This window comes from Perca fluviatilis, chromosome 3 (genome assembly GCF_010015445.1).
Source record: "Perca fluviatilis chromosome 3, GENO_Pfluv_1.0, whole genome shotgun sequence".
Lineage (NCBI taxonomy): Eukaryota > Metazoa > Chordata > Actinopteri > Perciformes > Percidae > Perca > Perca fluviatilis.
This window is the reverse complement of record NC_053114.1, coordinates 2,091,814-2,115,990: the sequence shown is the minus strand read 5'-3', so window position 1 is coordinate 2,115,990 and position 24,177 is coordinate 2,091,814. Positions and strand designations below refer to the sequence as shown.

The window sequence follows — 24,177 nt, the reverse complement described above, 5'->3', positions numbered from 1 at the left end:
ATCTGCCGTGTGCTGAAGTGCTGCGGAGCTCTCTGACGTCCGGCAAAAACAGAAGCTCTGTAGGGATGTGGATCGCCGGAGCTGGGACGGAGTCGGAACGCAGCCGTTCTGCAGTCAGTGGAAATACACACATTATACACACACACGGAGTTTAATGGAAACATAATGACTCAGCCGCTGTTCTGGAGCGGAAATTGAGGTCTGTTCTGTGAAATTTGTCTAAAAGCGTGTGAAGCATTTAAAAAAGTGCATTTTACACAGCCCGGATTTTAAATCTCCTAGCTCCGGCTTATGATTATCCATTACAATTGAGAACGTACTGTCGGTACACGATCCGTTCTGCCTGCACGATCCGTTCTGCACATGCGCAAGATAATACTGTTTTACCGAGGATACGACCTGCACGATCTGTTCCACGCTAGCCTATGGCTAGCCTCCACCGGGAAGCTAACGTTAGTTTAGCTAACAGCTAATTCTGCTAACCGCTAGCTGACAGCTAGATTCAGTCTAAAATAACGTTAAGTCAAACTTAATGGGAGAAGCAGGCTACAGCTAAAATAAGACTTTACAGTAATAACAATAAAGACAAATATTAAGTGATTGTATTTTAAATGAGCACAAGTAAAGTAGAACTGACGTAACAGCTGTTATATATGTTAACGTTTATTTTCAAGTTTTATTTTGAGGGTCTTTTAAAGTTATTACATGCTGTCTCAGCTAGCGGTTAGCTGAATTAGCTTTTAGCTAAACTAACGTTAGCTTGGCTGTCGACCGGAAGCGTGGTCGTGAATCCTCGTACAACAGCGCATGCACGAACATTTTGCGCATGTGCAGAACGGATCGTGTAGCGACACGTACAACTAATCTGTTATAACCCCTTATTTGCACCTCACAGTTGTCCTCCTTGGTTCGACTACATAAATAACAAGAGAGCAGTCCTTTCGCTGCCCACTCTCTGCCTCTACAGCATTAAGCACTTAGTGCTACTTGACTTCTAAAATATAACAACAGCCAGTCGATTGTTTTTTTAACGTGTGGATGCCGTTATTACCTTAGGCCAAAAGCACAACAAGAGGTACAACTTAACAGGGAGCACTTGAATCCAAAGACCCAAACGTTAGCATGAATGTCCACAGTGCATATGAGTATTCCAGATAATAAGTTGTGAAATAAGTGTTCAATAAGAGATCAGATTAAAGCCAAGTGATGACAATCAATCGGAGTCACTTTATCGCGTACCTGATTGGAGTATCGCATGCTGACGTTGCGCTGATCCTGGTAGGGAACGTACCGGTGGACGGGATCAATATCTTTAGGGCTGATCAGCTCATCCACTAGATTGTGAGCACACACACACACACACACACACACACACACGACAAGTGTAAAATACAAGTGTAAATATTTTACACACAAAAAAACATGCATACACACACAATGGATGAGTCAAACTGTATCCTTTGATTTGTCATATTTCAAAATTGAGCAATATTTACAATCATTAGATAATCATGAATAATCAAATGATGAATTTTGACAATTCAGAATGTTTTCTATCATACCACACATCTCTATAATACATCTCATAAATATTATAATAATAATAATATAAAATATTAGTTTTGCATGATGTATGAACTTGCAGACTGATATTAGGATGAACAGAATGATTGTGTGTTCAGAGCATCCTATCAAAGCGCACACACACACACACACACAAACACACACACAGAGGCATACCCAGCAGCATGGCGATGTTGTAAAGGGCCTGACCACACAGGAAGAACATCCCATCACGGCCAGAGTTGCTAGGGAAACGCTTCTGGCTTCCATGCTTGTTCTGCTCCGCTTCCACAAAGTCAGCCGGTACATAGTAGTATTTGGGGATCACAGCATGGCCTGGCATGACAGACGGGCACTGTGAATGTGAGTGTGTGTGTGTGTGTGTGTGTGTGTGTGTGTGTGTGTGTGTGTGTGTGTGTGTGTGTGTGTGTGAGAACCATCTTTCCATAGCAACCTAGCAACAATTTCAAACAGTAGTCTACGTGTGTAATTTTCAGCATATACTATGCATGGCCACATGCATCGACCATTAACATGGGCTCTGTTTAAAGGTACATGATGAAAACTAAAGTAAATAGCTTAATCTCCAACAAAGAGATTGGCTGACATGAGCATGATGTAAGACTGAATAATGAAGTGAAATGAAATGACATTTCAGACTAATTATATATTTGGTCACTTCAGGTGTATAATACCTCTGTACAAATAGCTGGGATACAAAAATGGTGGATGTACCTGCATGTACCTGAGACAACTCCAGCGGCAATCCTTGTACTCCAAAACGTATAATTCTGCTCTACATTTCCCTGAATGGGTTGTCCAATATGAATCTAACCCTGAAAAACACTGACTCAAAGGATGGCACATCGGTATTATACGCTAGTTGCCCATTCACCACAGTACAGCAGCATGTCTCCCAGAGCTGCACCCTGCATTTGTCTACCCATCATCAAAACATTGGGAGACCGTGACTCCCGGGAGGTTGTAGGAAACCTGCAGCAGAACACACAATAGCAGCTTCTGACTGCAGCAAATACATTTGTGGGTTTAGACTTTCCTAGACAGGGACATTAATGGTGTTGTGTTATCCATTAAAAGCCTGGCTGGCTGAACTGGCTGTTCAGGAGTTTGGTTAATCCATACATCACCAGTACAAAGGCACTATGGAGATGTCTAGAGCCTGGTCTGTCTCACGTCCTTATCCTTTCTACATTTATTCCTGTTTTATTATGAACGGACCGATAGAAACTCCGCGCTCTAGTTATCCCTATCATTGACTGTCTCCCCTCCTAGCAATGGGTGCAGGTGAATACAGAAGCCCGGCTCTTCACTCATGAAGAAAGGCTGAGTTCACTTGAATGTACCGCCCCTCTGTGAGCCTCGGTCACAGTATGAGGTGCATGAATATGTATGATGTGATTTAATGAGAAAAAGTGTTTCATTGCTACAGGGAGAGAGAACAGAGTCAGAAGCTCCAAAACAAACCATATTGATGTGCCAAATAAGATAAAGTTGGGTGCGTATATGCGTATAAGTGTGTGCATTCAGAATTTTCCTGCATCAATCGGTTATTGTATTTGCGTGTGTGTGTGTGTGTATATATATATATATATATATATATATATATATATATATATATATATATATATATGTGTGTGTGTGTGTATATATATATATATATATATATATATATATATATATATATATATATATATATATATACACACACACACACATCCATTTATATATATATATATATATATATATATATATATATATATATATACATTTATATATATATATATATTCATGTGATTGCTCACCCTCATTAGACAGGAAGATGATGGGTTGAAGGAGGTCCTGGTATTCTTTGACCTGAGCTTTATTTCCTCTGAACACCCCTGCAACACAAACATGCGCACGCATACATAACAGTTGTCTATTTACACAGCAGATACTTAGCAAGTTTAGCATTCATATGGAAAAATGTTTACGACAGCCTGATAATGTACATCCCATATTCTCTCTGCTAGAAGATCTGTTTTGCTCTCCAACTGCTGAGCGAAATATCTTCTGAATGCTCCACTATGTTCACTAGTTTGTCGCTACCTTTCTCTGTCTGTTGTGTGTATGGACAGGTAGTGTACAGCGGATTTATTAGAGCTTCTTCACTGTAAAAATGCATATGCTGATGAGAGCGTGAACCCAAATGGAAAGTCGGGCCATAGACCAAAATAATAAACTGAAAGATGCTAATGTACTCAGTAAAACTGAGTGGAAGTGGAGAGTCGGGTGAGAATTATCTGTGGATTATTAAAGCTTTAAAGTTAAAGCACTGTCGCGTGCTTTATAAATGAATGCATGGCTGAACAGCAATCTGAGTTCTGATTATTGAACTCTTAGTTTTAGCTGTTTGGATCAGTTCGAAAGACAATGTAAAGTAAAAATTTGAGATGCCTGAGATTTTACATTGGGCCCTAAATCAGATTAGTTTGGTTTATTTGTCCTACAAATATAAGTGGAGTATAAACCGACATGAGGGTGATTTAATAATGCTCAAATTCACATTATGGTGAAAAAATATACTCCTTACTTTATTTCTGACCATTCCCCAAGGTTCACATGCATATTTCACACATCACATATTTATTAAAAGTGTTTCTAAGTCCTCTAAAACCTGGCAATGTAATTTCCTGGTAAAAAGCATCAAGTCTGTCTTCTATCTTGCCAATGACCCACTTGACGCATTACAACAGCAGCTACGGATAGAACAAGGCTTACCGTCAATCATCATGTGGATGAAAAATATGGGAAACTCGCACTCGATTCCATCAAAAAGCTGTAGAGAGACAAGGAGAGGGGTAATTATTGCTTTTCCATTTCAGAAAGAGGAGAGAGGCACAGGGACTTCAAAGCAGCGGATGGCTGAACTTTAGTAGTGCTGATGGAACCACATGGCACAGGGAAGATATATAGAAGACATGACATTGTGAATGACAGAGCACAGAGGAATAACAAAGCTTCCCAGCAAGGCCATTTTCTTTCGTTCAAAGTTGTGTCGCTTGTTTTGAGGAAGACATTTGAAGGTTTGAGATGTCAGAAAGTTTACAGTACAGTGACTAATACATGAGGCATACTGAGAGAAAAGTTTGATCAGTGGACTATTTAAAATTAATAGGTAAAGGTTTGGCTGTGGGCCACCATTTCAACAAAACAAATCTGCTGTATGTTACGAGACCTGAAAGTAGAATACACATTAACAATTTTAATTAAATGCACACAAACATGGGTTATTACTGTACAAACAAACCAAGAGCTGTGGGCATGAAGTCATAGGGACTGATATGGAACTCATTCACTGGACAGTTTCAGTGATGTCAGCCTGCATCATCAGCGGCCCTACAGAAACCCACGTGGGGAAATCCAATTCTGATGACTGACAGCAGGTCATGCTACTGCACCTGATCGGTTTATCTTCTCTGGTGTCACAAATGTGTATTAGTAGTCAAGACTAGTCCGGCTATCAGCAGACCGAGCTCAATCTTTTAAGACTGAACATTAGTCTGGGGAGTCTGCTCTGTATGTTCTACTGCACAAGAGGCGTGATCAACGGGCATAGTTCAAATGCCTCTGGGAGCAATTGGATAGTCCTTCAACCAATCAGACCAACGATCCGGGTGATGTACTTTGCAGAGCCACCAGCGGGGCTAGTTGGTAAATTAGGCTTTTACCAAAGCCGGTCGGTAGTAAGGCAAACACTGTGATTGTGATTGGTCCCCGCAGATTTGTAAAGGAAGCAGGATAGATAAACGTACAGGTTTCCAGCCTGAGCTGCAGGGAGAAATCAAATCCTATGTGGCTGCTAGGTTTACTTATTTTTTATGAATGGCTTTAGAAGAAGAAGAAGATGTACTTTATTAATCCCTAAGGGAAAAATTGAATTCTATTCTTTCACTCTCTTGTTATTTCTACACATTGCACACACAGGCCCGACATACACACACATGTACAAACAGGACCTATGACCATGCATTCAATGGAGCCCCTTAAATACATGGAGTAGGACACAGGACATATATACATATTTATGCAACTCACTTGGTAACCATGTTAACATGTATGCACATCGGCATCAGAAAGTGACAAGGAGTTGTGTGTTGCGCTTGTGTCCTACTTCATGTATTTTGGCATTTGACAATTAAAAAGCAGGCAAAATGTATCAAACACACAGAATAATGTATTTATTTATTAAGGTTTTAAGTGAATTAAACCTCTCCTTCATAAACACTTTGCTAGCTATGACTGACTGACTGACTGATCGATAGGAATGAGTAACGGATGAGTGTATGTGTGTATGCCAGCATGTGACAGAAGCTGGAGTGAATTTCAGGAACAAACACTCGAGTTGACATGAACACCATTGGAAGCTTACTCAGCCAGAAATCCTACTATAGATCACACATCACACACGTGTGTGTAGTGTCACACGTATACACAAAACCTTCATTTGGTCACAAGTCATGTGAGGAGAAGACAGTCAAGTGAATCGCAGCCTTAATAATTCCAATAATTCAATCCTATCTTGTTTATGCTCACCTAAAGAGGGTCAACACAAACACACCGTAGACATTTTAGCAGCTCTACATTTACACGAGAACTCTTTTCTTAGTCACCAACTTTGTATAAACACTACAAATCATCGAGATCAAACAAGCTGCAGATTTCTTTAGCCTCTCTAAACTCTACCATTACAAAAAGTTTGTGTGCATGCATGCGTGCGTGCGTGCGTGTGTGCAGGTGTGCATTTTAGACCATAAAATGCCACTCGTCCTGACTATGTCCCTAATCTTTTTCATTAATCTCCACACTGATGGAAGATACAATAGATTACATCTTAATGCAATAACCAATGGCTGGTATGGAGCTGGCACACACTATAACATGTGGGAGCTGCGTTCACCATCACCGAGCAGACACTACTGTCTGCAGGCTTAAATGTGCTTCACATCGGCACCCTGTGATTATGCAGGTGCAGTATATGTGGCTTCACACTATGTGTTCCAGCGGAGACGAGAAGCTATAGTAGCTATCAGGGGGTGAGAGAGGGATGTAAAATGAAAAGAAAAAAAAGAGGGAGGTGGAGAGAGCTAAGGCAGTCACCCAGTGAGGCCTGTGCTTTTTGGCCTGTTGAGACTGTAAACAGGCAGGGATCCCTGGTGTTTTGTGCTTGAGCAGCTCGACTGATTGGTAAAACTGTCTATCACACAGGCTGCTGCTCTCTGTCAATGGTAAACAGACAGGGAGCACAGACGTCTGCCCTGCTGTGAATTCTCTCTTAAACACCAACAACAACAACTTCACTACATGTCTTCTGCAGGGAGACCTGGTCTACCTGTGACTTCTTCTTCTTCAACAGACAAAGCTCACACTGTGTCAGACATTTGATTTCTCTGTGTGTGTGTGTGTATGCTTATGACTCAAAGGTGGATAGTATTTGACTTTTGGGTTATGTACTATGTTTGTAATGTTGTTACACCTGTACAATTGGCAAGTGCATAATTTCTAACATGGAAAAATGGTAATTCTGTGGTAATATTTACTGCATTGTTTAATATTAACACCGGGCACAGTTTCCTCTTATGTAACTGGATTCTTATTACTTGCGGTATATGTTGACGTGGCAGCAAATATATTACTGTTGGTACATTAGAGGCAAGGCAAATGGCAGCAGGAGTGATCAGGAGATACATGTATTAAACCTAGCTGACATCGTCTTCCACTACAAATCTGCCTGCCTGCTGGTAGGACTGAGGGCGGGATGGAGCCTGAAGGAACTGAGGAATTAAAAACGGCTTGCTAATTCTTAGCCTCAGAGTCTTTGTATCGTATTAGTTGCGGGATTAAAGAAAGCTTGTTGCAAAGTATTCTAAGTGGTTAAGAGTTGGTGCCCCCACGAGTGCCCTCTATGACATATCAAGCAAGCACTCCCAATGTCTGTGCTTTTTTTGTTTTGCCTTCCTTTCTGCAAATAATAGAACAGCTAAAAGCATTCTCATTTTGTAAAAGTGATATTGTTTCAAACATTTACAGCAGCTGTAAAAGCTGTGAGCAGCAATCTGTCAAGTCCTGCTGAAGTACATAAAAAAATCAGTTCTCTGGCAGCAACAAGGCCTTCAAATCACAACGGAACTGTAGTGTATGTGTATAGCTATCTTAAAAAACTAATACATATTTTAAGCAATGTCTTCTGTAAATTATTAAGCAATATTTTCTTTGTAATAGGAAATATACAGTAGATATAAGTTACACCAGCAATACTTTTGGAAGCATCAAAACAAGCTGTAAACACAACACTGGCATATTACAAAGTTGATATCACAAACATGTTAGCAAAAGAGTTGCCTATTTACATATTATGTAGATATTGAGCAACATAAGCATTCTGATATAATATACTGTATGTGGCTCTTTTGCTGCTGAGATGCTGGGAAGAAGCCTCAGAGCCTCCCAATGTTTATATTATGTTGCTAAGTATGAGTGCAAGGAATAAGAAATAAAGTGTTTGGTCCTTTGTCGCGCCTCCAGTCTGCGGTTTAATTACTTTAGTTACACAAAACCATGGATTAGGATTACATTTTGGATAGCGTTACATTAAACCTTTAAAATGTTTGCTTATATGAACAGCTTTTCTAAATCTTTTATCACAGAGCTTTGACCAAATTATAATTTGAATAGGAAAGTTAGTTTGTTCTAATAATATACAGTAAACTGCTAGTTGTAATAAAGGGAGTTGACATTTGGTTTTGTTGGTCATCCGTTAATGTGTATTGAGCTGTGCCTACTGAACTGTCAGCCTCAATTATACTACTTGAGAGGAGAGGGTGATTTTTTTTCAGGGGAACCACCCAAAAGATACAAAAAGTAGAGCCCAAATGATTACAAACTGCCCAAAACAATATTCACCCACCCAATTAGATGAAAAGTAGTCAAATTGAGCCGAACATTTTCACATTGCACATAGTTCTTTTTATTTGTTTTGTATTAAAATATTGATCTGTGCTGTTAAATGTTAGAAGGTTAGGAAGAGGTTAACCTGGTTCCAGACCTAAGAAACACTGCCACCCTCTCAAATAGTGTCTGTTGCTCTCATGAAACTCCAGTTACAAAAACTGGGGTGGGTGTGGGTGGGATTAAAGTAAAGTGATATTATCAAGTTGTGTCAGAGTCAGCGTCGCCAACTTAGTCACTTTGACACTAGAATTGGTGACTTTAGTAGGCCTTTTTGGCAACCTTATTTTGGAAAGACTCAACATTCAAAATCTATGAACTCTCTGAATAGAGGAGTAGAGTCCCCCCGGTACTCCTCTGTGAATCTGTAGCACAACAACCTAAACCTTAGTCTCAGGTGGCCTCAATGCCTTGTGACATTAAGGTGTGAATGACCCACCCCTGCAGTCGAACTGATGACACCTCTTGGATGAGAGGTGAAACATCATCTAGACCAAACACAAACTCCAGTTGCCCCTGCCTTCTTGCAGATCACGGTTGTTCTCTCCATCTGCCTCTCTGAGCTCATTAAATCTGGGAGGTTAGTTCTGCAGCTAATGCAGTGATTTGTTTAGCATTAAAAGTCCTTCCTCTGACTCACTCATCGTTTGCTCGCTGAGCTCATTCTGAAGAGAATGTACTGCTATTTCGCCGGGATCACGGGGGATTCAGAAAAGGACAATAAATCACATACATATATATGCATGAGCACACTCACTGACAGGGGCTCACTCACACGCACAAACACACTACTACTGGGGGTGAAATACCTGGAGGATTAAAACACTTGAAATGAGAGAGGCTAAGTCAGACAGATTTCTGAGCATTATCATGAAATGATAATACCTTTACAGGCTTAACAATTTCAAAAACTTTTCAAATGTCACACTCAAGCACTTTCAAGTTGCACTATTTCAGGTTTTATGCATTGCCAACCATTGCCTTTTCCTCTGCAGTAACAAGTAGTTACCTGAAATAAACCCTAGGTACATTTTCAAACATTATATCCTTTGACATGCTTTAACTCTAATTGTGATTGAGATACCTTTGTATCTCAGTATGCATGCTGTGTTTTATTTGTTTGTAAGTCTCCATGACCTGAAGTTCAAACGGCTGTCTGTAAAGTTGGTGGTGTAGCAGGTCATTCTCTGTTATGGAAGGAGGGACTGCTTCCTCTCTTGTAGAGTGGAGTTCCCCAGGGATATATCCTGGATCCTTTACTGTTTGTTATGCTCTCTTTGAGCATATTATCCACAGATGTAATATTTAATCCAACTGCTATGCTAATGACACTCAGCTCTGTGTCTTGCTAAAACGTGGGAGGATAAGTGACATTTTCTGTGTTTGTATGTGTCTGTCTGATATGATAAAATGCTGGAGCACTCTAAACAATCCAGGTCTAGTCTGGGAGGTCTATTGTCTAATATTAAAAGTTGGAGGATTTCACTTAAGCACTAAAGAAAAAATCATTGAAATATAAAATAGAAGCAACAAAGAAAAAGAAAATTGAAAAAGAAAAAATAAGGATTAAGTGTCCCACCAGCACCAACCTTCATTTCAGCAGGTTTGTAGAAGCGGCGATTCTTGTCTTCGTTAGTGGTGCGGTAGCCATCACGGAGGAAACGTTTGAAGCCGTATTTGCCCCGCAGCTTGCGGACAATCTTGTCCAGCGTCTGACTGTAGAGGGCATCGTCATCTACTGCAAACGCAGGATAGCTGATGGTTGGAAGCAAGGCTGCATCTGTGTTCTGCCAGGGACAAAAGATTTAATTTACACAAATAACAAGCCCCGACCACAGGTTTTTTTTTTTTTTCTTCAGTGAAATGAAACACTGTTCCACAATGATTGATTTTTTGTTTGTTTTACAGTGTATGAGTTACTACAAGACAAACGTTTCATAATTAAAATTCATATGACCATGACTAAACTTAAATTATGTTCAACAGAGTAATAATATCTATTAAAAATAATTGTGGAATTAGAATTAAATCCTATGCTACGTTAAGAGTCAAAACGTTTTGCCAGCCCTGTCTCCAAAAAATTACGTTCCCATACAACTAAACTGCATTCTCAATTATGTTTCAAGAAAAATTGATTCTCTCCTGGATGTTTTTGACGTCACATATCACAAATACATTTCTAATTAAAGTCCGCCTCGGGAGGAGATCCTTTTTGGGTGGATGGGTGGGTCAAACTCACCCAGGAGACAGCCGTTTGGGTGAAACTAAAAGTCAAAGCTGAGTTATTTTAACTTATGTAAGTTAACTTAGGTAATGTACTTAAATTACATTACATACGTTAGTACTTAACTTATGTACATAACTTACTGTAAGTTACGTAACAAACTAACTCGTTTGAAGTAGGGCTGGGCGATATGGAGAAAATCAAATATCACGATATTTTTGACCAAATACGTAGATATTGCAACAATATTGTAGTGTTGACTATTGGTGCTTTCACAACATATATACACAATGAGATTTTTGATAAATAATCACCAGTAATGTGCATATAATGACCTAATGGGTAAAGCAAAAAATAAAGCAGACCATTAAAACCAGGAAAAGATAACACTTATGCCATATTACGATATCCAAAATCTAAGACGATATCTAGTCTCATATCACGATACCGATATAATATCAATATATTGCCCAGCTCTAGTTTGAAGTACTTTTGTTTCAACTTAAAACAACAACCACTTTAACTGCTGCCTGTTACTGGTACGAGGATGTGTTGAAACAAATGCTTCCCTCAAAACATCATTAAGAATGCAGTTCAGTTGAATGGGAATGTCATTTTTATGAGACAGGCTCAATCTTTATGTACTAAAGGGTCATAAATTAGACAGCTGTAGATGCCTTTTACCATCTTAAGAGTGAACGCCCCTGGTTGAGAACAGCACACTATAGAAGCCTTATTTATTTATTTTTATCAAGGACTGTCTGAATTGGAACAATCATTGGGAATTAATATTGTTATCAGGCTTGACAAACTTTAAACTCCAATTCTCTCAATTCATTTTTTTGTTTGTTTGGTTTACTCTATTAAGCAGTGGGAATTAAAGCTATTAGGCCCCAGCCTCACTGCAAACAGCCATGAATATCTAAGGTTTATTAATAGACGGCAGAGCTTCCAAAAATAAATAACTTGCTTTCCACATGTTGATCTCTCGCTCCCTACTGCTCTCCATCCTTCCAGCTCCTTAAAGTTAATCTCATACAGCTATTATGTCATTCTAGTCGTCGTAATTACACTCATTTCCTCTCACTCTGACTGCGGCTATTCTGCCTGAGACAATCAGCACACAAAGAGAGAGAGAGAAAGGAGAGAGAGAGAGAGAGAGAGAGAGAGAGAGAGAGAGAGAGAGAGAGAGAGATGTGATCATCATGTGTCTGCAAGCGGTGGAGTGGAGAGAAGGGAATGGTTTTGCTCTTGCTTTTTTCTCAACGTACCACTTATTTCTTTCACCCCTTCCTTTTTCAACTCCCTCTAGCTCTGCAGCCACCTCTCACTTCCTTCCTTTCTTGTCAAGGCTGAACCATCAATAGCACAGGTATGGGCAGTGTAACGGCTGCACCATAAGTAACATTTTTGAATAAAAGATATCCACTGACATTGACGTGAGTATGTCGTTTATTAATTCCTTTATTCGGATCCCCATTAGTTGCTAACAATGTACAATTAACATTTTTTGAAGTTTTTGGCCTATGTTTGGCAGGCATCTATTTTAGTCTTTTTGATTGGTAGAGATTATGCCCACAGCTGCTCCTCTTAGTCAAAGAAACAACACGTTGCATCAATATGTTCTACTTTGGATATTTTTCTAAAATCTACAATGGATTAACTAACTAGTTCTGAGACAAAATAAGCATTTAAACATCCGCTTTTACATTATCTTATGCTTTATTTTGTAGGTTGTTTCACTCATTTGTAGGGTGGATTTAGTAGTTGTATAGATAGATGAACTCACATGTGAGCGAGACTCTCGGGGCAGTAGGGAGCACAGCGTTTGTCTGTTCCTGTTGTGGGCGTCCAGATCCACAAATATCACCGACCAGGAACAGCCCTGGAGAGCAATACACATCCCAGTCAGAGCTGAACTATTCACCGGTTACAGGTACAACAGCAGCACACGGGCTCATGTTCTGCCTGTGTACACCCACAAAAATTCACAAAGATGCAGAACAATTCCTCTGTCATTTTTCTGGGGAAAAAAACTAAATGGCTAAAACAAATGAATGCCCACTTTAAAGCCCCCTCCATCACACCTCATACCTCTGCACATCAAAACACACTCACACACACTTTTGCTGTAAAACCAGGCTGATAGTTTTGGGTTGCACATGTTTTTGAAGTACAGTGTGGGAGTGCTTGAAAAGTCGAGAGTCTTCCTATCACTTCAAAAGTCCCCACGTACAAAAAAAGTGCGGATACTACAATGCAGTCTGTTCATCCAGTGCACTTAAACACCTCCGGGAGAGAGAGGAGGGGCAGTTTATACTTTTACTTAGTAAAGGAAGTGATCAAACTGGCTTTCTGGTTCTAAAAAAACTGGTCCAGTCCACTTCATCCATCCATCCATCAGCAGCACTTACATTAAACCAACTGTCACTCCTGCAACCTGCTAAGCAGTTTCTAATGCAAGTAAAATGCATTATGTATGAATATTGCCAGACTACTTTTTTTTTTACCTCCAACACAGATCCAGCCAGGGCTTTTAGTCAAATCAGCAAGCTTTTCTCTCGCAATTTGCATAGTGCAGTGGATTGCTGGCCACCAATGTAGGCAGATGTAAGACAAGTCAGTGAAATTGCCCACTCTTGGTGTCCACATCCCCGAGGGTCTGACCTGGGCGCTGTATACTGACTCAGTGGTGAGAAAGGCAAGGCAGAGACGGTTTCACCTCAGACATTGGAGGTATATTCCTGTTATCCCCTCAAATACTGAGCAGTTTCTACTCCTGCAGCATTGAGAGCACCCTGATGGGGAACATCACAGCCGAACAGGACCTCAAGGCCCTGCAAGGAGTGGTTCGTTCAGCTGAACATACAATAGGCGGTGCCTTACCATGCCTAAAGGATATTTACGCCAGGCGCTGCAAGAAAAAGGCTAGGGGGATTCAGACCTTTTCTGATGTTATAAAAGCAGAGTGTAAGAAAACTGAGCCTGTAAGATGAGTGATTTTGTCTTGAATTTTTTACTGTGGTTTCCTTCACTCGGCTAACATTTTCTTTTTAATAAAAGATTACATTCCAAAATGTATTTTATGTACGATCAAAAATAATCCAATGGAAAAAAAGATTACTTTTTGCCTTTTTTTAGTTGCTTTGGACACTACAACAAACAACATGTCTAACTGAATAACTGAACACAGTTCTTAAATGAGCCTCTACCAAATGATTGAGATCAATGAGACACCTGATAAAAAACATTTAAAAAATAACATTAACATGTATATCTATATCTATCCATCTATCTATCTATCTATCTATCTATCTATCTATCTATCTATCTATCTATCTATCTATCTATCTATCTATTGGGAAATTACAAGAATAATGAATTAATGATTATATAAAAATAACAAAAAAGACATTGTAGAACTACATTTGATTTGTGATTTATTTATTTAAAATAGGGACGGTGCATATTGATGAACATTTTTGTAAATATGCAAGCTTATAGCCAATGGCTAATTTACATATTTAGTCCTTTAAGCAGGTTGACGTTAAGTTCCAACACAGTAAAATCAATAAGAAAAATAATAGTAAAAAAGTAAGACATATGAGACTTCTTTTGGTGCAACAACAGTTTTTTGAGCGATGGATCTTTTTCTTATGCCTTTCTACAAACCATTGCTGGTTGTTCACCTCAATCTGGACACACACTCTAAACCCCAGTGATCAGAGTGAAGAGGTCAATGTTCAATAGCTGCTATTATGACGTTTTTTGTGCTTGAACTCTTAAATGCTTGTCTTGTATCCCCCAGAGTTAGATAAGTCCATACATACCCTTCTCATCTCCGTGTTGTAACTCTGTCTGACGCACCCACTGCTAGCCTAGCTTAGCCCAGATCCTGGAGGTAACCGGCTCCAACTAGCCTACTGCTCCCAATAAGTGATAAAAAATAACGCCAACATGTTCCTATTTACATGTTGTGATTTGTAGAGTCACAGCGTGTACAAATAACAAGGTCACATGACACACAGCCATCTTCTAACCGTATACATACTGGGAACTATATTCTCAGAAAAGTGAAGCACTGCTACTCTCTGCTACTTGGGCGGAGTGATTTGGTCACAGCACCTGAAAAGCCCCGTTGTTCCTCTCTGCTCCTCACCACGGGGCTTCTTTAATGGACAACTCAACTGATTGAGCAGGTCTTTAAAACATTGGCCTTACAAGTTTTTTTATCATTCTGTTCGGTGAGCATTTTAAACCGAGTCGTGCCTGAAAAGGTTCTGAAAACTGCAGTGCACTCTGGGTATTGCTTTGGGCCTGTACTTCAGCTAGGTGCTAGAGATGGTTAAAGAGATGCAAGATATCAAAAATCTAAATGTGCTCTAGCAATAGAGAGAGAAAACCATCAAAGGTCCAATGTGTAGGAATCTAGCGTTGAGATCATATATCGCAATCAACTCTCTCTGGCGCCACGCAGTTCAAAGTAGGTATTACAGCTACGGTAGCCTTCACGCTTCAAAAAGCCGATCTCTTGCTCTTTTCAATATCCTTTTTCTTTTTCTGCGCGAAGAAGAAGAAGAAGACTTCTGTTGCTGAAATTAGGATTTTGAATACGTGTGGTCCTCCATGTTTCCTTCTTCAAACTTGCCACCGGGGCCGGGAAGCTACGATACCCATTAGCAGCATTAGCAGCAGCTGTGAGTTGATCATGTGACAGAGAAAACGTGAAAGGCGGAGCAGTATGTCCTGTATGTCCCTTACCGGCTAACGTATTTCAAGATGGAGCATGAATATGGAGCGTCTACCCCAGTCCATGCAAATGCAAATGTCAAATTTCAAGCCAACTAGGAATACTCAGAATTGATGGTGGTGGTAAATATTCATGAAAAAGGACAAGTTTGTGAACGGGCAACCCAGATTTTGATAATGAACAAATAAACACGTTACACACTGGACCTTTAAAGGATTAAATACAATTAAATTGACGTGTAGAGAGATAAGAAAACTATGACTGGCTGCCATACTACAGGCAAATAACTGCCAATATACAAAAATCTGTAATATTTTTAAGTTTGTATTTTTATTCTCTATCTCTACTTTTCCATACCACCCCATTTACCCCTTCCACCTAGCGCTCATCCCTCTGTAATGAAAATGTGACTGTATAATACGAGTCAATTACAGGTTACTGTAATCTATGCCAGAAAGCCATCAATGTCACTGCTATTATTATGGGTTGCTAATAAATGTTGACAGGATATAGATTATATAATACCCCTTTCCAAGATCATAATGTACATCAACTTGTCATCCCTTTCTGTGCATTAATTACATTGAAAGATTTATGTCAGCATAGAAAAGTACCCTCTCTTCCACATGCAGACATAGGGGGGTAAAAAGATATTGCAGGAGTTAGGTGTGTGTCCACTCTACTGCATGCCTGCTCTTCACTGGGTGGGAATTAGGTGACAAACCCTGAGAAAAACAGTGGAACCTGTTAGATTTTGATTGTCCATTTAATGACTGGCTTTAAAGCGGGGAGGATCCTCCTCTTGGCGAGATCAATTTTATCTGCAGAGTTTAATTTGTCACACCGAGAAGAAGCTGCTATCTTTGCATCTGTTATGTGACTCGGAGGGATCGTGAAAAAAAAAAATCAAAAGTTCACCAAACAGCGGCCTGTGTGTTCATTCATCTAGTACAAAGGCTAAATGTGACACACACCCACAAGAGTCTGCAGCTGGTATAAATTGTGATAGCGGAGTTCAGAAAGTACTAAATGTTCCGGTTGAAAGGGTTGGGGGAGTTGCATTTGGTGTTGGAAGGATGAGAGTAAGCGTGGAAATGATTGATAGAGATCATTAATAAGCAACTGGCTGGCTTGTAGCACTTCCTTTCCCACAGATGGACAAGAGACTGGATGAGACACCCACACTTACGGAGGCCCCACACAGCATGGATCATAAAGCAGCTACCTCTATAAATTGATTCTTTCAACAAGCTGAGCTTGGTGACAACATCCATTTGCAGGCACAGTTAAACCCTTTATCTTGCAGCTGATCAGGAGAGAAAAACAAACAGAGACTTTAATATACACTCATCCTGACAGCCCCGCACGTAAAAATACTCCGATGCAATAGATATCCGGAGAACCAAGAAGAAAAGATAATAAGGGAGGAGGCTTGCTAAGTGCAGGGCTTCATTTTCTAATCCATTAGCAGATGTAATGAATTTCCCTGGTTGTCCTTTCCTCCACACAGGCAAGAAAAAATAGAAACCTATCTACTGATGGACGAGATTCGGAAAGAAACCAGGATCAAACATCAACTGTGGCTATTGAGTCTGCTGAGCCAAAAACAAACATGGTTTTCCATAAATTCAGATCGTGACGCAGGTACGTCTTTACACAGGATGCAAACCTCAAGCATATCTCACGGCTGTATTGAGCTGTAATGGGCCTCTGCAGATTTGAATCAGAAAATAGGCTGTCCATCTATCATGTGATCTTGTGCCATGGGACAGGATTAGACAAGAGACAAATACTGTACGTGTCTCTTGGGATTCATATGAGGAGGAGGAAATGTGCAAGGAGTGGGTGAATTCTTCAGATACCTGGTTTCCAAACAGGTTGAATCCATTGATGGCCTCCAGAGCAGCTTTAGCCAGGCCCACAGAGCTGCAGAAGAAAGAAACAGAGACACGACACACAATAAACAGATGTCACTGACAGTGATGCACTAAAGGACAGATGTGAAATAATGCATATAATAAGAGTGACAACAAATGTGGTTCTGTGATAGGAACCATGGGGTCTTTCAATTGTCAGCTCCCCCCAAAAAGCCTTCAGAAATCGCACTTGAATCTTAAAAAAGCAATGTGTAATATATTTACTGTATTGTCATTAGATATTGAGGAAACAATACTTTCTTCTCTGACAACAATGCTAAAGCCAGTATGTTTTCCTTTGAAATTTCCACTCTGGTCCGGACAGCCGTTTTTGTTTTGGTCACAAACACAGCGTGCCTCAGCAATGGAAGCAGCAACCGAAATAACTGGATCAACAAAAATAGATTTGACCCGACCTAAAAAACGTAGGCAAACTTAGGCATCTAGCATGACCAGAGACAAAACACAGTTCAATATTGGAGATGCATATGAAAGATGGGGACAGCTTGGAGCATTTCAAGTAATTTCATTCGGGTAGTCGCATTAAATTATTATAGAGTGCTCGACGTAGTTACTTTGGCAAAACAACCGCCTAGCCTCATTAAAGTTCTCTATAGGTCGCTCTGCATTGTATGGTATGGTACGTTATGGAATATACTTGTGGCTACCATTGCCAGCTTCATGGTTATGATATGTTGCACAGTAAGATGATTCCCACTTTGTTACAAACTGAAATGCATCCATAATGTGTAATGTACAGTGTATAGACCATAGACTGTATATTAATGGACAAAGCATCTGGTTCGGCTAAATGCTGCAAATGCGGAAGTGGAGACTCCTTAAACCTGCATTCTATCTGAATTCCAGCAGGGGGCGACATGTGTGGTTGCAAAAGGAGGTCGGTTTCTGTAGAGTCTATGAGAAAGTGACCCACTTGAAGACTCACTTGTTCAGGCTAGCTTTCGGGTAGCCTATGTCTTTTATTTATTTGAAAATTGATTCTGTTGTACTTGTATCTTATTCTATTGACTATTTTTACCATGTTTTATTGTTTATGCACATTGTAAAGCACTTTGTGACCTTGTCTGTGAAAAGCGCTGTATAAATAAATTTTACTTACTTACTTACTTACTTACTTACTTCTCACCTGATTTATTACCTCAGTAAACATCTTCATAATGAGTTTATGGTCTCAATCGCTAGTTTTAAGTCTTCTGCAAAACAGAACGATGTTTATTTTTGGAATTATGGTCTTGTTGATTTTAAAATCGGCGATAAAGCAGGGGGTGGCTATGATGTGATTGCCAGTGAAAGTGTGTAATGTAACGTAGAGTGTAAGGGCTCCTTCCTCACTCCTCCCTCTCGTCTAAAACTGTCACATTCGCAACCAGGATACGGCAAACTCGACGACGGATAGCAGATCTCCACAAACCAATGGGTGATGTCACACATGCTCTGTCCATTAATATACAGTCTATGGTATAGACAAGCTGCTATAATAAATTATGTTGTAGATACATAGCAACAACAAATATTTGTATTCTTCTACACATAAACTTAGACAAAGTAATAATCTTTACGGAAAAAAAGGGTATATGTTTATTTCATTTTTATTGTTATGATTCTAACCCTTTTTTTAAGGATTATTTTTTGGGCATTTTGGCCTTTAATTGATAAGACAGTTGACAGGAAAGGGGGGAGACATGCAGCAAAAGGCTGCAGGCTGGATTTAAACCCTGGCCAGCTGCGGTAAGGACAGAGTTTTGGTACATGGGGCCCATGCTCTGCCAGGTGAGCTACCAGGGCGCCCCATTTCATTGATATTATTAACGGGATCTGGAAAGTAGTAAGGCCGGCAGTCGCTGAACCTGAATTGCTTAATCCCACAGCCAGCATCTAGCTAAAATTGACCTTGTCAGCGTTCTTAACCTGGCAACCTGCGTGAGCTCCGAGTCTACGAACTGCAGTACCCATTTTAAACGCTCGCTGTCAGTATTACATATTGTTCCTTTAAACTGCTATGTTAGGATTCAATAAAGATGAAGGGTCCCCAGATTGAGGTCTACTTCAGATAATGGATCTCTTTAATAAAAAACTTGTACTAAATTTCACACTGGCTGGCTACTGTGATTGCGATGCAGACTTAAAGTGAATCAATTTCACTGTCACTTTGTTTCCCTTTCTACCCGGCCAAGATTTCCCTAGAAAAGAAAATGAGGGGGGAAGGATTGCAGGGGAATTTGGCATTGACTGCTGGTAGATCTGCTGACATATGAAAATGCATTCAATACCATTAGTGAAGCCTGAATCAATGCTTAAAATACAGAGCATGGCTGGCTAATTCAGCCTGGAAAAGAGCTCTGCTCAAAGTACATGTAGTTCTGTGACACACACACACACACACACACACACACACACACACACACACACACACACACACACACACACACACACACACACACACACACACACACACACACACACACACACACACACACACACACACACACACACACACACACACACACACACACACACACACACACACACACACAGATCAGCAATGCTGTCAGCACCCCTCACACAGAAACAGAGGAGATATGATGCTTGGTGGGGAAACAGGAGGTTAACAAAAGTGATACCAGGAAACAGGACCAAAACAGTATCATGATGCAACAGTTTCAGTTGACAGTTGGAGATAAAGATTCGCATGATGAAAATGTTACTGTGGACTGTTAGTCCATGGGCTCATGCTGTAACAACATTCTCTTACTCTTACAGTAAATATACATCTATATACGACCATCTTATCTTGTGACCGTTTTCATACTCATAATTGATAGTTTTGACTACTTGGTGGCAGCAAAACATGCTGTTACTAAGACAACATTGACATATTATTACAATATAAAGTTGATGTGAGGAAACTTGTGTGCTAACAGTTGCCTGTTTACACCTTAAACAGGTACAAACAAAGATTAGCATTCATTTGGAGTCATGTTTCAGGCAACCTGATGAATGTTTGTGATGAAAATTCACTTTCCTTTTAGCTCTGTTTTGATCTCCACCAACTCCTGAGGGAAATATCTGGCTCTTTAGTTGCTAAATGCTTGATTGTGTTCACCAGCTAGATGCTAACGTTTTCCTTTAGCTATTTGGTGCTGGAGAGTTAGCATAAAGGGGATTTATCAGAGTTTTTTCCACTAAAAACAGCTGCCTGCTGTGGCTGGCAACAGGCTGATAAGAGCAGGGAGACTGAACCAAAGTTGCGAACCGTAAAAACAAAACACTCAGCTGAAAGATGCTAAAACACTCCATTAACTGCAATCGGGTGACAATTCTTGTTGGATCGTCCCTACGAGGGACCCATTTCACCTCACACATACACATTTGATCCATTGTTCATATAAAAATATCAGGCCCGCTGCCTCTGAGTAGCAGTTTTTGCGCGGCCCTTTTTTTTTTTTTTTTTTTTTTTTTTTTTTTTTTTTTTTTTTTTTTTTTTTCTCTCCTCTCCCTCCCTCCCTCCCTCCCTCTCTCTCTCCCTCCCTCCCTCCCTCTCTCTCTGTCTGTCTGTCTGTAGCTAAGTTTCCATCCACTTGTCAATCGAATTATCTGAAGCTCGGTAAAAAAACTCATGCGAATAAAGCTGGTGAAAGTGTTTTTCCATCTGACGGCTTTAAAGCGAATAAAAACCTGTTGCGTAATGAGGTCACATGCTGTTTTGCGGTCAAATTGGTATATCGAATTGATTTGAGATATTTTAAGGCGTTTCCACTTATTTTCGCACTGAATCGCACAACATTCAAGCAAACATTTGCGAACAAAGTTTTTGCTAGACAGAATGGATCGCGCCATCTACCAACAAATGATCACCAACAAATGATCAATATTGCACAAGTTGTAATAGTGCTTATGTGCCAGCTGATAGCGACATATCAAGCTATAATAAGAAAACAACGACGCTATCAACACATTGCTATGATGATGCAGATGCACATAAATGCCCAACGACAACGGAGGCGGCCTGTGGTGGGGAAACGACAGCGCTCCAAACTGTTCTGGGAGATCGTGGTTCAGAGGCACTTCACGGAAACCCTTTGGTTGAAGCATTTTCGCCATTTCCTTCGCGAGTTCCTGATAAATGATGGCATTTCTTAGATTTTTGCTATCTAAAACAGACGTTATATTTTGCTCGTAAATTAAATTCAAAAAGTCTCTTGTCTCCTCGTTCGTCCACTTGCATCTGTCTTTTTTGACACCCGCCATGTGTGCAAACAGAGCGGAAATACTGGGCGGAAATGAACTAAAACTTCTTCTTCGTTTTGTGGTGGGTTGTAACCATAAAATGACCTAAAACTTAATCGCAATTCATTATTTATTCGGCAAATAATGTTTCCACCAGCGTTTATCGCATAAGCCGTATAACAATCAAGATAAAATCTGATGAGACCGAACGTATTTTCTTTGAATCGATATTCATGAAATTCAATCGAATTGTACTATTTCCATAAGGCTTTTTTCATTCGATATCACTTGATTCGGATAAAAACGTGTGGATGGAAACATAGCTTGTGTGTCTTAATTGCAGGCATGGAACCAGGTGTGCGGGAATCAGGCGTCCAGCTGATTGTCATCAGCCACAATCAACCTCCACTCCATATACCTGGTTCCTCCTTAACTCACAATATTTCACCGTTAGTCTCGTTCAAGCCACTTTGATTTGTTTGTTTCTGCTTGTATATTTCTATCATTAATTCTATCTATTTTCCCTGCAGTTTCCATCTGGATCTGACTCTCACCTCCACTCCTACCAGACACTGCTTCAAAACCCCAAGGAACTGGATTCTACCGGAATGGAAATCACCCAATGGATCACTGACACGAGCCCACTTATCTGCCCATCTGCACCACCCTGCTCTGCCTCGGACTACCACGGACCTGCCCCCTCCCCTTGATAAACGTGGTCTCTGCTCCCACTTAACTATTCTGCAAAGAAACCTTGTTTTCACTTTCACTATCGGCTTTGAGTTCTCAGTCTGCATTTGGGATGAAATTGACATTCCAACTTCACACAAGATTTGTTTATGCAGGACCCGTTGTAACTGAAAATGTACTTTAATTGTCCAAACATCTGAGCAAACGCAACATCGTAAGCCATTAGTTAGTAATCACATGACCATAAACCAACTGAACCAAGTTAACCTGGGACTTTTGGAGGTCTGGGGGCACTCTAGACTGGGTAAACCCAGCCCGATCTGCCGGTAATTTCATTTCTACCTGCAGCTCAGGCTGGAAACCTGTATGTTTATCTATCCTGCTTTCATTACAATTTCGCGGGGACCAATCACAAACTGCCTTATCCACCTGGCGCGCTATTGGCGGGTTTTAACACGATGACGAGAGAGAAGCGACCAAGCAGCTTCTTGTTTACATTCAACATGGCAGCCACCGAATCGCAGCAAACTGTTGATGCCGCTGTCGCTGCTACATCACCCGGCTCGTTGGTCTGATTGGTTGAAGGACTATTCAATAGCGTACAGTCATTTGAACTATGCCCGTTGATCCCGCCTCTTGTGCAGTAGAACATACAGAGCAGACTCCCTAGACTAATGTTCAATCTTAAAAGATTGAGCTTGGTCTGGTGATAGCCAGACTAGGGGCACTCAGCTAGTTGCCTACTTTGCCCAGTTTGTAAACCAGTATTGACTGGCCATGATATAAAGGGATGGTAACATACAGAATAATAATTACATACAGTATAGTACAGCACATTCAATATATTTCAAATATTTCATTTTTACTGTTGTAAAATGAATGTAAAAATGTAATAATGAAGGAGAGATAATGATGACATCTTTATGAAGCACAGTCCTGTTTTTTTTTTATTTCCCCATGTTTAACTCATCACTTTAAATAAAACACTCCAGTCTAACAATTTGACTGGTTGTGATGATAAACATGAGGCAGACGCAATAATTTGATTTGATATGGATATATGAATACTCTGCCAAAATGAACACATCCTTTCCTGTTCATTTCCACTGAGCCTTCCTCTGCCCACTGGCACTCTTGGACTAGAAATCACTGCTCAATTTGATCATTTACACAGATCTTGTTTACATGGAACCATTTTTTTTTAAATCTGCCTCTGCCACAGTTCACTGTTGGCGTACAGAATGTTAATTACGCAACAACATGTATAAGCTAGCTTACTATTTGTGGAAATCCAAAGCCTGACCTCGAGGGGAGGAAATACAAGAAGCGCAAGACACAGGGCTTCTACACTACATCAAATTTGTTATCTTTTCTCGAGGGTATCTTGGCAAGCTGCTGCCAATAGCCTTGGACTGTTGGAGAAAGAAATAAAAACATGCTTTGCAGAGATAAGCAATGGCAGAAATTGAGGATCTTTATCAAGACATTAAGAGAGGAGAGGGAAGCCCGTTCAACCTTGAATGATAAATTAGTTAGGAGAACGTAACAAAAAACTTGCTGGAATCTGAGTTCACTGTCTAAGCTAAGGCTATTTTTCATTTCATGTTTATTTGAATAGGGATAGATGCTTAGACATAGACATTTGTGCAACAGATATCCAATGTACAGCATCACAGCATTTATAGCTATTGCTAATTTCCAATGCCCGTCCCTAGAAGGGCTTTTAAAAAGTCATGAAAACAAACATCAACACAGCCTTCCGGGATGGGAGAAAAACG

The 24,177-nt window shown here is 40.2% G+C and overlaps 1 protein-coding gene across 3 annotated transcripts in view; it reads right to left on the bottom strand.

The window, feature by feature from the left end:
• Positions 1-24,177, bottom strand: part of phkb (phosphorylase kinase, beta) — a 143,292-nt gene that overhangs the window by 66,764 nt on the left and 52,351 nt on the right. For all 3 annotated transcript variants that reach the window (XM_039794589.1, XM_039794588.1, XM_039794587.1), the window contains 7 exons: positions 17,408-17,471; positions 12,585-12,680; positions 10,161-10,358; positions 4,345-4,402; positions 3,387-3,464; positions 1,741-1,899; positions 1,240-1,334 (listed from right to left, as the gene is read on the bottom strand). In XM_039794589.1, the coding sequence (XP_039650523.1) occupies positions 1,240-1,334; positions 1,741-1,899; positions 3,387-3,464; positions 4,345-4,402; positions 10,161-10,358; positions 12,585-12,680; positions 17,408-17,471 (748 nt within the window). The remainder of the gene's footprint in view (positions 1-1,239; positions 1,335-1,740; positions 1,900-3,386; positions 3,465-4,344; positions 4,403-10,160; positions 10,359-12,584; positions 12,681-17,407; positions 17,472-24,177) is intronic.